The sequence below is a fragment of the Rhinoderma darwinii genome, chromosome 3, assembly GCF_050947455.1.
Source record: "Rhinoderma darwinii isolate aRhiDar2 chromosome 3, aRhiDar2.hap1, whole genome shotgun sequence".
In the NCBI taxonomy this organism is placed as follows: Eukaryota; Metazoa; Chordata; class Amphibia; order Anura; family Rhinodermatidae; genus Rhinoderma; species Rhinoderma darwinii.
This window is the reverse complement of record NC_134689.1, coordinates 116,230,837-116,248,126: the sequence shown is the minus strand read 5'-3', so window position 1 is coordinate 116,248,126 and position 17,290 is coordinate 116,230,837. Positions and strand designations below refer to the sequence as shown.

Sequence of the window (17,290 nt, the reverse complement as noted above, 5' to 3'; positions counted from 1 at the left end):
GATTCCAGGCCCAAATGATGGAGCGTATTACGGTCCGCAATTACGGAGATTTTTTACGGTCGTGTGCATGGGGCCTTAGGCTACATTCACATGAGCGTATCAGATTCACGCGCGTGAATCCGGTCTGTTATGCATTGCGAGGGGCATTAGTTATTCACGTACTCACAAAGCACATTTTTTTTATTATTATTTTAAACTGAATTGATGCGCAAATCACACGGATGCAACGGGCGATAGGCGTGTGAAAAATGCACCAATATAGGACATGCAGTGAGTTTTACGCAACGGACACACGCTGCGTGAAAACTCCTGCATGTGTGAATGGCCAGATTGAAATCAATGGGTCCGTGTGCTGTGCGTGATTTTACGCTGGTCTGAATGAGCCATTAGAAAGGCTAGAGGCATACAGCTGATGACGTCACACCAGTTATGGCTTCCTTTGGAGCTTTTAGGAATGCCTGTAATGTACTGAGGTGTGGTGTGATCTGCCTACGGCTAGCTGTGCCGTAACCCAGGAGACAGGGAGAGGCTGCCGAACTCCAAAGTAGCCGTTCATTACTCGCCCCCTTACGCGGACATTTTTCCTCAGGTCATTGCGGGCCTCTTGGCGGGACGGGTGGAGCGAGCCGCCATTTTCTCTTCTGGTCACCGCAACCCCGCCATTTAGCCGGTGTATACGCTGACAGGCGCCTCTTGTGTGGTTTACGACTCATTACAATAAACGTCTGATAAACGACAGTGATAAAGTGAGGAATATTAGTACAGTCCTGTTTATCAACCCGGGCTATTCACACGCCGGCGGAAGGGTGTGCTGATTTGCTTATTTTCGGCACGTAGAGCCCAGAAGAAACATGGCGGACCGGTTATCTGGGTGTGTCATGACGTCACGCGCGTAGTCAGGTAGAGGCGGAGTAATTAGAGACAGGACGCCGCTTGCCATAGCATCTAGTGCCCCTCCCCAGTACCCAGCGTGCATTGCGGCGCGGAGGAGGGCATTTTGTGGTGAGGGAGAGAAAGCTGGGGGAGCAGGAAGAAGAGAACACAAGATGGCGGCCTAAGGAGAGAGCGGAGGGCTGCGGCTGTAACGGAGGGAAGACCACAGAAACCCGGCTCTTGAGGGTCCGGGAGGCTCGGTAAGAGCCACATATCGTTTTGGAAAAGGTGCAGCGAGAGTCAGGGGAGCTGGGATATACGGCTCCCCCCGTCCCTTTATAACAAAGAAACGACAGCTCGAGCCCTCCGGGACCCTGAGGCATCTACTTCTCTCCCGGAGATCTACGTGGTCCTAGTACGACTCGGAGTGACTTATCTTTGGAGTTATCGTCACCCTCCCTCCCCGGATCATGGCGAGCAGCAGCGGCTCTAAAGCGGAGTTTATTGTCGGAGGAAAGTACAAGCTGGTTCGAAAAATCGGCTCTGGCTCCTTTGGGGACATCTACCTGGCGATCAACATCACTAATGGCGAGGTAACGAGGCCCTATACATAGGCTTGCATTTCTTATACCGCCATCTAGCGGCTGCCCGTTGGTTCTGGGGCCCTATAGCCCACTTTTATGTTCTGTACATTCTTGATGGTGAGCTGCGTCCCCATGGAGGATGACTGCACTGCGATCTGGCCATACAGTAATCCCTGCTCTGTGGTAGGGGGGGGGGTGCTTTATCGGTGACAGTCCGCAGTCCTAGAGTATAAGGCTCTGATCACACAGTACCGGGCGGTATATGGGTCGTATATGGCTGGCTGGGGTGACTAGCAGTTCCTTGTGGCTGCTTTTAGTCTGCTGGTGCCTGACCTGATTTGTAGTCCCATAAACAGCTCTGTCTGCTTGTTTCCGCTTTGTGTCCTTCCACTATACATCTGTGTGTGGGCTGACGTCACTATTATATAGGGTCAGTACTAGTAAGTTTCTATATATCGTCATTACCAAAAATGTGTACACACCTGAATACACAAAGCATCATGGGAATTTTATCTGGAGTCTCACAGCAAGCAAATCCCATCTAGTCCTTCTATATAACTTACTATGAAGTAATCTACAAATGTTTAGTTACTGCTTTAATATTATACACCTTTTTTAAAAGCTGTGGATATTGAACCAGTTAAACCGGTACAGTGGCATCAATAAGAATTTTCATGTCGCTACATGATGACCCGGATACATCTGAGGGAAAAGCCATCCCCCATTTCCCTGGTTTCTTCCCTAAAAGTAGTAGGGGGCTTGATATTTATGGCTTATTGCTGCTGGCCCCTAACTTTTGGCTTGTCTTCCTTTGATGTCTATGTAAGTTCTCCTTGCCCGGTGACTGGCTTGTTGAGTGGTCTGTCTGCCTCCTGATGATTAGTCATTTGGCTACTTCTGTTGTGATGGATGGATTGGTGGTTAGAGGTCCATCATAATGAAGTAGTGTATCTAGAGTTGGTGTAGAAAATCCAGTCTAATTTAGAAGGTATTTTGTGGTTTTATTTTAACAATCTTTGTAGCAAACGAGTGGTTTAATTTTTTTTACGTGTAAAGAAAAATAAGACCTATGACATTGAGTGGTGTCACGTTTCTGGCCGCCAATGGATCTCCCATGGAGCGAGAACCGCCAGAGATTGATAGACAAACCACTACCTCCCACAACTGCAGCAAAGCTATACCAGGGTACAACTAGATGGGGGGGAGGGCAACACTTGAGGGTCCCCTCCACCCTGCGGAAAAGATACTGATGGGTTAATTTGCTTCCTAAGATATCAGCCCTTGTTGGAGAGTAGTCGTGTCAGAGTGGGGGAGGCTGATTGATCATGACACCGCCTATCTCTGCTGTCATGGCCACTGTTATTGGTAATGGGGAGATCGAAAAACCAAGTATATTTTGTTTTCCTCTTCAAAGTAAAAGTATAAACCGCAGGTGTTTTCCTCTTCAGTTCCCACTTCCTGATCAGTTTTTCCTTTGTTGGGATAAATACTTACCACAAAGCGAATGAAATCTATCTACGGGCACTCGGATAGCTATAGATGCCTGCTCTGTCCAAGCAACCTGTTCATACGGTACAACCTGTGAATGCTCGATAAGGCCCCATACGAGCGTTTGTAATTACGGACCTATTCATTTCTATGGCCGAGTGACCCCCATCCCGTATATTTGCAGGAAGTTGTCCGGTAGAAACCTTCCGTAAAAAATTTGACATGTCCTGTTTTATTTTACGGCCCATGTATGAGGACGGCTGGCCGTGCCCGTAATTCTGGACATGGTCGTGTGCGTGGGGTCTAAAGCTGCATGAAGTGTAACCTCCTATTAACGCTCGGGTGATGCCACCTTTCATGGTCTGAGTCATTTCCTGGTCTTCTCTAGGGCTCGGCTGTACGGACATCTTTTAAACACCTCTTTCTGTATAATTGATAGTTGGTCACCCACATTGCAAACAGTACCTGGGATTTATTGCAACTGGCTTTCATTTAATAACAAAAATAAAGTTATGTATTGGTCGTGTTTAAGAGAAGGAAAATATTGCCTGGTGATGTGCCCTAGCCTGAAGTAAAATTGTCCATGAACAGCACATTTTTGGCTCTGTCTACTGTAATTGAAGGTAAGTGAAGTCTGATAAAGCGAGAGACCCGTCTTGGACTCCTTCACGGTTTTCCACCTGGTGCAGTGTAGCCTTTGAGAAGAGCTGACAGGTTAGTGGCAGGCCCTGTTGAAAATGCCAAATTGGTACAACTCCATTGCAGTGTGGCAGACTAAGGCTATGTTCACACGGAGTATTTTGGGGGAGGAATATCTGCCTCAAAATTCCATTTGGAACTTTTGAGGCAGATATTCCTCTCCCTGCACGCCGATTTTCGCGGCAATTATCGCGCCGTTTTTCGCCCGCGGCCATTGAGCATAAAACAGCGAGAAATACGCTTTCTCCTGCCTCCCTTTGAAGTCAATGGGAGGTCGGAGGCGGAAGCGCCTGAAGATAGGGCATGTCGCTTCTTTTTCCCGCGAGGCAGTTTTACTGCTCGCGGGAAAAAGACGCCGACGCCTCCCATTGAAATCAATGGGGGGCCGTTTCTGCCGAGTTTTGCGACGCGGTTTCCGCGTCAAAAAACTCGGCAAAATACCCCGTGTGAACATAGCCTTAAAGGGGTTGTCCCAGAATCTGTGTTCTATGCACCGCTTAGGTGATCATTGTCTGATCATTGAACGCCCTCTTTTTCCACATAACCCTGTGCACCTTTGTTACTATGGAAACCAGGAAGACGTAGAAAACAAGCAAACGTGGGTCCTGCGGAGACTCTTCACTACATAACCGATAATGTCATTGGGGCATGATCTTTTGATTATTCTGAATGGCAATTCTAAGGAACGTTACTGGACACACACTCTCTAAGGGAGAAAATTGGGCATTGTGTACATTGAATCTTTTTTTTTTATTTTTTTTATTTCTTTTTTTTTAAATCTTGGAGAAGTTGTCAATAGACATGAGATGTTGACTGATTCAGCGAGTTTTGGTTGGATCTGTAGACCATATATAGTGTACGCTGGGCCATAAACGTAGTACTTGTCTGGATGTTGCACACCTCTCATATCTACGGCCCTCTTTACTCCTACCTCCTCATCGGTTTTGGCCAGCGTGCTAGGCGTGCAGCAGTAGTGCTTGTGTAAAATTGTTAATGCCCGTGTTTGCTGGTCAGATGTGAGGCTCTCCATATAGAAGGTTGTGTGTGGATTCTGGTCTTCCACAATGAGTCTGACCTATTTATTTTTTCTTGCAGGAGGTCGCTGTAAAGTTGGAGTCACAGAAAGCTCGCCATCCTCAGCTGTTGTACGAGAGTAAATTATATAAGATCTTGCAAGGTGGAGTTGGTATACCACACATCCGGTAAAAATTTCTCCTTTCCAATACATTCAACCATTAGTAGGTGATATTGCGTTTCTGTGATGTCCGACTGTCTAAACCAGGGGTGGGCAAACTTTTTGACTCGCGGGCCACAATGGGTTCTAAAATTTGACAGAGGGGCCGGGCCAGGAGCATTTGGAGGGAGTGTTTGGGCCGGATAAACTAAAGCATTAAATGTAGTGTGTGCAAACCTCATAGCACAGTAAGAACACTACAACCCAATTTATTAACTGTCTTTCAAATGTGAAAAATAGCCCTTATCAGTTAATAAATTTGTCTCAAGGAATATGCAAGATATGGCATTTACATACTATTTCGCAGATACTGGGAGGAGGAAATGTAAATAGATTAAAATAACATACGCACTGTGATTTATCAAGAAAAAAGTTCTGTTGACTCTGTAAATTAGCTGCCAACCTCTGAGCAGTAGCCGCCCGTTCTTGTGTTGACTGCTTGCTAGCATAGTTTGCATGCTTCGTGGCAAAGTGACGGCTGATATTGTACTCTTTGAAAACCGAAGGGCTTAATGGTGACGTGAAACGAAGTGAAAATTAAAGTGAAATAAAGAGAAATACGCGCCACATTAACCCCTTAATGACCGGGCCATTTTGCACGTTAATGACCAAGGATTATTTTTTGTTTTTCCACGGTCGCATTCCAAGAGTCGTAACTCTTTTTTTATTCCGTCGACATAGCCGTATAAGGGCTTGTTTTTTCCGGGACGAGTTGTATTTTGTAATTGTACCATTTTTAGATGCTTATAACATATTGATTAACTTTTATTAACTTTATTTTAGGAGAGAATTGAAAATAAGCAGCTATTCCAGCATTAATTTTCACGTTATAAATTTACGCCGTTTACTATGCAGCGTAAATAACATGTTAACTTTATTCTATGGGTCGGCACGATTACAGGGATACCAAATGTGTAAAGGTTTTATATGTTTTTTCTACGTTTGCACAATAAAAACCCTTTTAGAAAAAAATTACTTGTTTTTGCATCGCCGCGTTCCAAGAGGCGTAATTTTTTTATTTTTCCGTCGATGTGGCCGTACGTGGGATTGATTTTTGCGGGACAATGTGTAGTTTTCATTAGTACTATTTTGGGGTACATAGGACTTATAGATGAACTTTTATTTTATTTTTTATGGGGGGAATGGGAGAAAAGAGAATTTTGCCGTTGTTTTTTGCGTTTTCTTTGGACGCCGTTCATCCGGCGGTTTAATTAATGTGTTCATTTTATTGGTCAAGTTGTTACGATCGCGGGGATACCATATATGTGTATGTGTGATTTGTTTTGACCGTTTTATTAAATAAAACCACTTTTTGGGGCAAAAAAGTAGTTTTATTTGACTTTGACTGTAATTTTTTTTTATTTTTTTTTTTCACAAACTTTATTTAACGGTTTTACATTTTTTTTTTTAGTCCCACCAGGGGACTTCACTATGCGATATGCCGATCGCATATATAATGCTTTGGTATACTTCGTATACCAAAGCATTATTGCCTGTCAGTGTAAAACTGACAGGCAACCTGTTAGGTCATGCCTCTGGCATCGCCTAACAGGCAGATGCTGAAGACAGACCTGGGGGTCTTTGTTAGACCCCCGGCTGTCATGGAAACCCGACGGCGACCCGCGATTTGTTTGCGGGGGCGCCGATCGGGAGACAGAGGGAGTTCCCCCCTCTGTCAAACACATTAAATGCCGCTGTCACTGTTGACAGCGGCATTTAATGGGTTAAACTGCCGGAATCGGCGCGTGCTTCGATTCCGGCAGTTGCAGCAGGAGCCAGGCTGTGTATAACAGCCGTGCTCCTGCCGCTGATCGCGTGGGTAAACTGTCAGTACCCGCGCGATCACAGGACGGATATATCCGTCCTCCTGCGCGAACTAGCAGCTGCTGAGGACGGATATATCTTGGACAAGTTCGGCGGGCCGGATTAAAAAGCCTAACGGGCCGTATGTGGCCCGCGGGCCGTAGTTTGCCCATGTCTGGTCTAAACGAAGGATTGTGCCATGCTATATTCTTTAATTTTTTTTTTTTAAAAGGGGTTTTCCCATGAAGGACATTTGACATATCCACAGGATATGTCATAAGTGTCAGATGCGGGTCCCGCACCTATCTCTAGAACGGGGCCCCCTAAACCATGTTCTAGCTTTTTGTGCTCCCGCTGCCTCCCGGCCACTTACTGATTACATGTTCGGGAGTTTGGGAAAGCTGAGCTATGCGGTTTCTGTAACTCTCATAGAACTGAAAAGTAGTTACGGAAGCAGCGTAGCTCGTGTGCTACGTTGGTTCTGTAATTGCCATTCATTGCTATAAAAGTTATGGAAATAGTGTAGCTCGGCGAGTTATGCTGTTTCTGTAACTCCCGATCATGTCATCACGAAGTGGCCCGGGAGTCAGCGTGAGTACAAAAAGCTAGAACAGGGATAAGGGGGCCCCCTTATAAGGATAAATGTGGGACCTGCATTTATCTGACATTTGACATATCCTGTGCTTATGTCATAAATGTCCTTCATGGGAAAACCCCTTCAAAGAGGATCAGTCAGCTTAGTTCTACCCAATCTCCTAGCTAATCTAATAGGCGCTGTCACACTAATAATGCTCGTGAAAATTGTGTCCCAAAAAGTTTATTTTAAGTTATGAGCTTTTTTCTAAATATGCAAATGAGGCTATACTTGACAAGTGGATGGCAGCACCAGCGATTCTCCTGAGGTGGAGCTACATCACATGCTCTGACGCTGCCCTATCAGCATGAAGCTGCTTCACACAGAGGCTGAGGGAAGGGGGGATCACTTCAAACAGCCATATTTCAGGCTCTGGACCACCTAGAATAGGGATTCTGGCATATGAACGAGGAGATTCTAATCTTTCATGACACGCAGCTCTAGCTGTGACACATCCGGAGATATCGCCAGTTGAATACACAATCGAGAATGGAAGTTGTATACTATATGATCACGCTGTGTTTCTGGGCAGGGAAGGGGGAGAAGCTGTCTGATTGGACAGCGTCATACAGAAAACATTACACCGCCCAGAGTGAAGTCCCCTCCTATTTGGCTATTGGAGCCACATTTACATATCTAGAAAAATGCTCATAACTTGGCAAATAATAAACGTTTGTTAAAATAAATCACACTAGTGATCAGCAGCAAAGCGCCTATTAGATTAGTTAGGAGATTATTGAACTAGTGACCGATCCTTTTTAACATTTTTCCCTCTACAGTTTGCCTTTTTTCTCTTATCCTAGAGGCAGATGTTCGACCAAGGAAGTGTTGTCCTGTCTGCTCTAAAAGAAAAACAGGTTTCTAAAATGGAGTAGCAAAAACTTTCCACTAAGCTGATACTCATTAGGGGAGATTTACTAACATTGGTGTTCCATACACCAGTCTTGGCTTAAAGCTTTCAGGAGTAAGATGTGACAAACTTAAAAGGCACACACTGCTTTAATAAATTTTGTCGTATCTGTAGAAGTCCATACGCCTGTGTGAGATCTATACCAGTTAGAAACTGGCGTAGGTTTCTGGCGTAAATTATAGTATAATGGGTCAGGTGTTTTATTGAAGGCTCTATGGTGTTTTTGGTCACTTGACAGGCTAGACAAATCCGCTTTCAGCATGGATGGGGCAGTACTAAACGTTCATGAGCAGCCATTTTCTTTACGATACGCCAATGCAGTTCAGGAGGTTGTATGATGGATATAATCTTTATTGTGTAGGATATTTTAATGATTGACTCAAATAGAGCATTTTGCCGATTGAGACTTTTAAGAGGATAACGGACTAATTGATTCTGCAATTATATTCAGTGGACTGGTGAAACTATTTGATTCTACTAGTAACTAAAGATGTCGTCATGGTATCCAAAAAGGCCATGATCACGTAGATAAGTCTCCTTCGTCCTATCATTGCAAAGCCACACCTAACAGGTAATCTAGAGATTAACGTGAAAACAGTACATGACCTTTGCAGCCTTATCATAAATCCAATATAGTTATTGGACATTGACCAGCGTATTAATGAATTGTATAATACGGAGTTGTAAAAATGCTGTATCACCATATAAAATCCTGCGCAGACTTTTGTCCTAAATCAATGGCACTATGGATGTCTGCAATGTAGCTGAAATATGAAGTGCCATGATGGCTCTGAACTAGGTTTCATTGGTCGTGTGTAAAGAAATGACATTGACGGTAGACTGGTTTTTCATCAAATCGTATGAATACTAACCTGATGACATATTTTGTCATTTATATCTGGGCAGGATGTATTCCAAGAGCCACTTCTGTATGTGTGTATATGGAGCGTTGGCTCAGCGGCAGCCTCTGCTCACAGTACATCTGCTGCTGTGCGCCTGACTAGCGGAACTATGGCCTGGCCATGGAAGCCATTGTTGTGCCTGAGAACAAGGCAAGACCACTTTCTCCCATTGCAGTGCAGGCTTTTTAAAGTGTGAAAATGAATGAAGTTTTTTTAAATATAAGGTGAGATTAGCATCTGTGGATATTAAACCAGCTTTTTGTTCTCGTTTCTAAGGCCCCCTGCACACGACCGTGTTTTAATCTATCTCGAAATATTGTCCTCATAAACGGATCCGTAAAAAAGGAGGGAGGCTGCTAATGATGTCACCAACATGTTGCATAGTAACTACGGACGGTTTAAGGATGCACACCCGTAGCCGTCCATATTTATGGCGGAGTCCGTACTGTAATTACTGACAAGCATAGGACCGGTTCTATAATTTTTTTTCTCAGCACGGACACCCATCAGTAAAAATAGGGAAAGGTGGCCAATAGAAATGAATGGATTCCGTAGTTACGGACCATAATTATGGATGAAATACGGTCGTGTGCTCGGGGCCTGAGCCTGGAGGTTTTTTTTAACTGAAGCTTACATCATACATTCCTTAGGCAAGTGAGGTTTTGTGTTTTCTTCTGTTTTGGTCTCTCTATTGCCTCAGATGGTTCAGGTAGAGCTGTGTTTGTTACTTGACGTCTATTAGGTAAAGCAGTTGGTGTTGGGTCATCCACTTCTGCCATACCATATTGATTTTAGGAGTGGTTAAAAAGGAAAATCCTAGAAGCAGGTTGAGCTGCCCCTAGTGGCGCTGAAGTGCACTCTATATTCATACTGCAGGAAGCAAAGCCGCGTTAGGGTTTGTATTCTGCTGTCATATGCCTGTGACACGCAACACAGACATTCAGAAGTCACTTTGTTGCGCTTCAGGGAATTGCGATACACATTTGTGTCGCATATTCTGAGGCGCGTAACTTTTTTTTTCTTTTTTTTATTGTTTAGTTGTGTGAGCCCACTCCAAGCTCACCCTTCCTGGCTATGACGTAACTATGTCAAATATGGAAGGTATCTTCATTGTAAAGTTAGGATGACTAACATATCAGATGATGATCATTGTCCGATATAGAGTTAATAATTTCTACAATAGGTCATCCTTTTTGCGGAACATAAACACTAAATATCAGTTTCTGGGTGGGCCGGATAAATGTTGTTCTATAAAATCAGTCAATCATGCCAATTAAATAGTGATATAATTGCAACATGTATGTGCGCATCATAACTGGGTGGCAACCAAGGCCTTAGAGGTTCATCCAATCCCTTGACCTCTAAGGCCTTGTTCACACAGTGCAGATTTGCCACAGAAGTTCTATGTTTGGGTTTTTTTTAAGCCAAAATTGGGAACAGAACATAAACAGGAGAAATCTATAAAGGAAGGCCTAATAGGTAGTCTCCTGGATTCAATTCTGGTTTTGGCTTAAAGAAAAAAGTGCCTCCAAAAGCTGCAGCTTATCTTCAGTGTGTGTGACCAATGCCTTATTGTACAGAGACTGCTGTTGTATGTAAGCCACAGTGTCACAGGTAAAGGACATCCACCTGACATTGGATTTACGATCACATCGTGCATGATCCCAGAGCTCCTCTAGCTGTCGGCAAATATGTCATGTAGGGCAAATTTTGTACATCCGTCATATTGGAAAATGCTTTTAATGAACATTTCCTTACTCGCCACTTTTTATACTTCTAACCCCTCAAGCAGAGTATCAGAAGTTTCAGCGTTACATATGTCATTCCCTTTTATTAACTTATCGCAAAGCCAATGGAGTTCTCGTTTCATCTTTCAGGTGGTATGGGCAAGAAAAGGATTACAATGTTCTTGTCATGGATTTGCTGGGGCCAAGTCTCGAGGATCTCTTCAATTTTTGTTCACGCAGGTTCACAATGAAAACTGTGCTTATGTTAGCAGACCAGGTAATGCATCCAATGGTTTGTAGTTAAAGGCAAATGTAGCTTAATAAACGTAAAAACAAGGATACCTTCTAATACATACAACATGTTTTGTCTTTCTACCTTTTCCTGATCTCCTCACTTTTGCTGTACTGTAAACAATGTGCTTGCTGTGGGGTTGCTACTTCCTGTCATGTGACACCTCATAAAAATGCATTACTTAATGGAGGTCATGTTACAGGAAGTCGGCGCAGTAGTGTTTTTTTTTTTGTTTTTTTTTAGTACTGCAGCAGTTAGAAAATGTAAAAAACGCAATAAATCATGGTGTATATTAGTGAATGTCATTCTCGTCTTCCCTTGAAAATATGCAGCCTAAAAGATTTAACCACGTCCAGAATTCCTTTCCGTTTTATCGCAGTACAGCTATTCGGTGAATGTATTTTAACCATAAATCTTACAGCATTCTGCTTATTGTACATATTGGAAATGGCTTTTCATTTTCTGTTCTTAGATGATCAGTAGAATTGAATATGTACACACAAAGAATTTTATACACAGAGACATCAAACCAGACAACTTCTTAATGGGCATCGGACGTCATTGTAATAAGGTTAGTATTGTGTGCTAAATGGAGTTCCTTCTTGCCTGCTCTGTGTGAATCGGCTGTAATAGCTTTCCGTTGCATTGTCTTGTCTATTCATCAGATCTGCTATGTCTATAATCCTACATCGTTGTCACGGCCTTTCTTAATCTGAATTGAAACAAATTAGTTCTCCTAATGAAGAATTGTTTTTACTGTATGTTAGATTCTTACTAAACACATTTTGTCAGTTGAGTTGTGATTAAAAGGGGTTATGCATACACACACACACACACACACACACACACACACACACACACACACACACACACACACACACACACACACACACACACACACACACACACACACACACACACACACACACGATCTTGGCAATGCGGTTACATAACAGGTTGACCGCCCAAAAGGCATACATTTTAAGTAATGGTCTTTTCCCCCCTCCCTCCCCCTATCTTGTTGGCAGAGGAGCTCTTGGTTTGTTTTACCTCCGCATAATGTATTCTGTTCTATGAACCGTCATTTTAGTGATTTATTTATTTTTTCCCATCCAGTTTTTGCCCTGGCACACTAGTTTGGGTCATGTTTGTTTTCAATGGTCCATATGGGGACTGTTCCAGACACACTGCATACCTCATTTTAATTGCAGCTCTCCCTTTGATTGCTGCTACAGGTCATTAATTTCTTTTATCATTTTTAATTTTTGCATGTTTTTTTGTAAGTCTATATATTCCATCTAGTATTTTCCTGAGCTAACATAACATGCTTCATTGAAGGTACCAATATGTTAAAAGCGGGCAGACAGGCAGCAATTGGCAAATCAATAAGCATGCTGTGCATAACATTTGGTTAAAGATTTTCCAACTGGGGACAGTTTACTATAAATGTGGACATGAACTTTTCAGAAGCAAGATTGCCAATTGTTCTATCTGTTATCTGGTTGTGGATAATGTTTACCTTTGTTTGCCTGTATGAATGCCAACTCGAGGCCAGAACAAACTGGGTTCCAACAGAGGTGCTGTAGCCTCCCTAAACACGTAATTGCTTACTTTTTATTCTAGAAAGAACATGGCTAAAATGGGCAACTATCTTGACTAAAATAAACAAACTCCTTAACTTTTTTTAAGACATTTAATCAGTTTCAAGCATCACAAGTGTTTTCCATTCCACAGCTTGAAGCATTTCCCCCCCCCCCCCCCATATAAAAAATGTCATTGGCGCCCATTATCTCGTGCTCCCATTTTTATTTTGTACTCTGTACAGTTGTTAAGTGCCTTATACTTGGTGTGCTGCAAATCACAATCCTTTTTATTCTGAGTATGTATGCCATGCGCCCCAGAACCTGGGAATTGTGATGCGTAGCAAGGATGTGGCCTATGTACAGCACAAAATAAAATGCATGCACCAATGCAAAAGGGGAAACGATATGCTTTCATTCCTATATCCTTGGCATTTGTGTGGCTGCAGCACGAGCTGGACGAATGCCATTATTCTGACTTGGAGTGAAGCTGATACATTTGCTTTATTTGTGTAGTCACTGTCTATATGTTTCCCTAAATGACTGCACAGTACGCTGGGTCACACAACCTAGCTGTGCAATCTACTGGAAGTTTAATTTCCACTGGTGTCCCATGGCAGGGTTTATTTTTCATGATAGTTGCCATTCACTTTTGGGCTAACAGGTGTGATCTAATCTTTACACTAAATTCCTTTTTAACCGGCTGGGAAGAGTATTGCGTGCGTTAGACAATAAACTTCCCCTTATTTACAAGACAAAACACACTTCTGATTTTCTAAACTATTGAACGTGAGCATGGGAATTTACCTAGTTATTCAACCTATTCTGTGGAGAGTCTTTGGCCACTTTACGCTAAAGTTTTATGCATCAGTATGGGGTAAATCAGGAGTGAAACCTGCATAAAGAGCCTACTAAATATTTGCAACTTAGTCAGTATTTGGAAGCCAAAATACTCAAGGACCCATGCACACGACCGAAAAAAATAGTCCCTAATTGCGGACCGCAATTACAGACCCATTCACTTCTATTGTACACGGACACCTTCCCGTTTATTTTCGGGAAGGTATCCAGGCCGTAGAACTATACCGCAAAAGAAAGGACATGTCCGTTCTTTTGCTTTTTACGGGCGGTGCTCCCATACTTTGTATGGAAGCACGGGCTGAAAATGCGGCCTGCTGTGCATGCAATCGTGGCCTGTGATTACGGACACGGCTGTGTGCATGAGGCCTAAAATACTTCTGTGTAAAAATTTTCTTTTACGGTACTCCCAATATGAAAGTGGCCAGTATATATATATATATATATATTTATTTTTTTTTGTATTTTTTTTTTATTTTTTTTTCCTTAGGTTTTCTAGATCGCACTGTTTAATACATTTATTACTCCAGGCAGTTTTCTCACACGTTCAGAAAGGTCAGCTTGTGGAGGCTGCTGATGCCTTCCCATTGTTGGGAGATAAATGAGTATAGCCTGCATGCGTGTGGCTCAAAATGTTTTTCAAAAATTATGGCGGTGTGCAGCGATCTCTCAATTCAGCAGCAACCTCAAGAGTGGAGTCAGACTAGTATCAAAGCTCTGCTCTGTAAGTACAACATGGACATTGCTTAGGGTGCATTCAGATTGTGTCCCTTTGTTCTGCAATTTTCGCAAGAGCATGACACAAGACTGACCACGTGTGAACACACCCTTAAAGAGGACCTTTCACCTGGGAAACCTCATGAAGTAAAGCTTTTGCAAATATATCTAGGAAAATTCCAAAAAAACTTTCTAAATTAGTAAAAATCCTGCAAAGAAAGACCACTTGAGAAAGTCTGCTCTGAGCAGTCAGTCTCAGCAGATTTAGACTGCTGCATGAGATTTCCTGCTTGTAAGCTGGGATAGACCACCATGTAGGGGAGACTGAGTGCACAGAATGTGTACAGAGAACAGCTCTGCTGCTATCTTCATGCTGAATGTTATATAAGCAGCAGTAATGTAAGATGGATTCCTGTCTATTATAGACCCGCAGGAGGAGGAGACGGCAGCTAGTAGAAGCAGAAGAGATAAATCCTGTCACAGCTTTCTTCTCAGTATGTGGCTACTGCAGCTGGCTGTGTATGGTCCTACTCAGATTAACCCTTTTACAAGCAGCTGTCTACTCATGCATAATACACAGGGAAATCTTACTACATTGCTACTTCTTACAGAATACTGTTCATGATCAAAGTTCAGGCACCTGACTGGGGATGAGGACACTTTTTCTGCCTGGCTTGCGTCTTGTTGATTTGCTGCCCATTACGATGCATTGGGGAGTTCACCAGGTTTTGAGATATTCTCTTGGTGAATTTGAGAGAAATAGTGGAATCTATTTTCCCATTGTATTCTATAAACGGCAAATTGACAAATTAATCTTTCTCAACCGGGGCTGGATTCGAGTACAAGTCTCTACTTCAGATGCTTTATTGAATCCGCTCCTCCCCTCAGTTGTGTGACCACCGCTCCATTAAAACGTTTCCTCTTTGCGGTAGTGCATTAAGGAGTAGGGCTCAGGACCCCCATTCTAGTTGTCAGTGGGGTCCCCAGTGATCAGACTTCTATCACCTATCGTGAATCGGTAAGAGTCCTTTGTAGAACAACCCCTTTTAAAAGGCAACTATGGTGTGTAACATCTAAATCTGCTTAGAGGATCAGAAGTGTGTGACTATTAGCTGGTATTTGTAGGAAAGCCTCTCGCCAGTAAATAAGTGGACGTCTATACTGGGTTTTCTTACATTTCAAGGTTCAGGTACCCATAGTGCTATTTAATTTGTGAGGGGGAGACATTTTTTATTTTCCCCTGTTACCCAATAATGCCTAAATGTTCCTTTTTATTTTAAACCCCTTCCTCCCCTTTTCTGGCATTTCCTTTCCTTTCCTGCAAATATCATGTACACCCCAGGCATGCATATTGTGTGCTGTTATTTATAAGATCCATAGTCCAGATCGCAGTAATAAAAACCAAATAATGAATACCAGACGTGCATGGTTTATTATGGACGAGAGGGTCTTAGTCTGAAAGAGTATTGTTTAGTACAACGTTTTGTGCCATAGAGGCCGGGGTTCCTGGTAATCTTGTTCCAGCATCATATTACCCTACAGGAAGGTTTTGTTAAATACCACGTATTCTGCTCCTGTAGTAACAAGCCCTGCATGCTTATCACTATAATTCAGGTGACAAAATGCCTTACACCTCTTCCTTACTGAAGATTTTCTGCAGATTTTTAACATTTTGTGAATAGGTGTTTGAGGAAGGGCATTTTGGGAAATGAAGAAGCTGTTTTGAGGCCTCCTCCCCTAACAAAGGAGCTCTTTTTCTCCTGTGCTATGGAAGGGACCCATGAATTGTTTTATATTTTTGAGAAAACTGGCTGTTGCCAAGTGGACAGTGTCTTGACCTTAAATGACCTTTCTGAAATGCAGGGATAATTTGTAGAAATTTAATTTGGAAGGGGTTAAAAATAAAAAGTTCTCCTTAGTTAGCTACTTGGTGGAAGGAGGATGGCATTTGACTCCCCTGTTACCGCCTCGGTGTTGCCTGTCTGCGCCGGCCATTGTTGCAATGTTAGCAATACTGTTTGATGCACTGCCACCCTCTATTGTCTGTTCAGTGTTTCGAATCTCCAGTGGGGAAGAGGAAAAGAAGCATGACTGTTAGTACTTCTCAGGACCCATCTTTCTCAGGATTAAACCAGGTCTGAAAACTGTCTCCTTTTCCACCTTCCACCCCAAGTTCATGTGCTTTTTATCCTTGGTTTTCCCTTCTACTTTTTTTTAACCAAACAATCCAGGCCTTGCACAAGCACCTCTTATGTTGGCATTATTCAGACATACTTGGCAAACATGCAACATTACTAAGAATGTATACGCTTTATTTATTGCTGAATGTTTTTTATAGATTTTTATTTTTTCCACTTTTTTTGTGTGCAACCTGCATAAGAGCATGCTTGAGAGAAGACAAGTGAAAACCAGTTTACATCCCTATTAAGAACTGAACCACTGCATGCCTTGGACCTATGTGCCACAATGAGCCATTGGCAAAGCGGCACATATTCTGTTTAGTCTTCTGAAGACTTGAACAAGTTTGTTTCTGCCTGCAAGCTCTTAAAGAGCGGCTGCCACATTGTTTCCACACCATTCGATGTGATTTTCTGTTTTTGTTTTTTTTTTTGCATTGTACGTTTTAGTATCCAGTAATTTACATGTTTCCATTTGGTGATGGTGCAGGCTTGTGTACATATTGTCATGGGTTGGAGTAGCTATAGAAGTTGCTACCAAGATAAGAACTTGCCATTACTGAATAGACTTTCATTCCAAGATGGCATCTGTTATTTTTACGTGTTAGTAGGTGACTCGCTCCGATTTGCCTATATGTCAGTCATGTTAAGACGTTTTAAGTCTCAATTGCTTGCATGTGTTTAGGCCGTTGTCTATCTCTTTAGTAAAAGATAGAAGAAGCACGCCGTTTTGTCATGGAAAAATGGCTATGTATACTGCTATGGCATGTATAGAAGCCCTACTTGTGTTCTAGCAGGCCTGTCATAGGGAC

General features: G+C 42.7%; 1 protein-coding gene across 4 annotated transcripts in view; it reads left to right on the top strand.

Moving 5' to 3' along the window:
• The first annotated feature begins 512 nt into the window (after window positions 1–512).
• The window catches only part of CSNK1A1 (casein kinase 1 alpha 1), a 39,221-nt gene continuing 22,443 nt past the window's right edge, over window positions 513–17,290 (top strand). The window contains exons 1-5 of one of the 4 annotated variants that reach the window (XM_075856601.1): window positions 513–1,466; window positions 4,740–4,846; window positions 11,005–11,131; window positions 11,619–11,717; window positions 16,353–16,436. In XM_075856601.1, the coding sequence (XP_075712716.1) occupies window positions 1,344–1,466; window positions 4,740–4,846; window positions 11,005–11,131; window positions 11,619–11,717; window positions 16,353–16,436 (540 nt within the window). In that variant the 5' untranslated portion in view covers window positions 513–1,343. The remainder of the gene's footprint in view (window positions 1,467–4,739; window positions 4,847–11,004; window positions 11,132–11,618; window positions 11,718–16,352; window positions 16,437–17,290) is intronic. The other 3 variants (XM_075856602.1, XM_075856600.1, XM_075856603.1) reach the window with 3 other exon arrangements.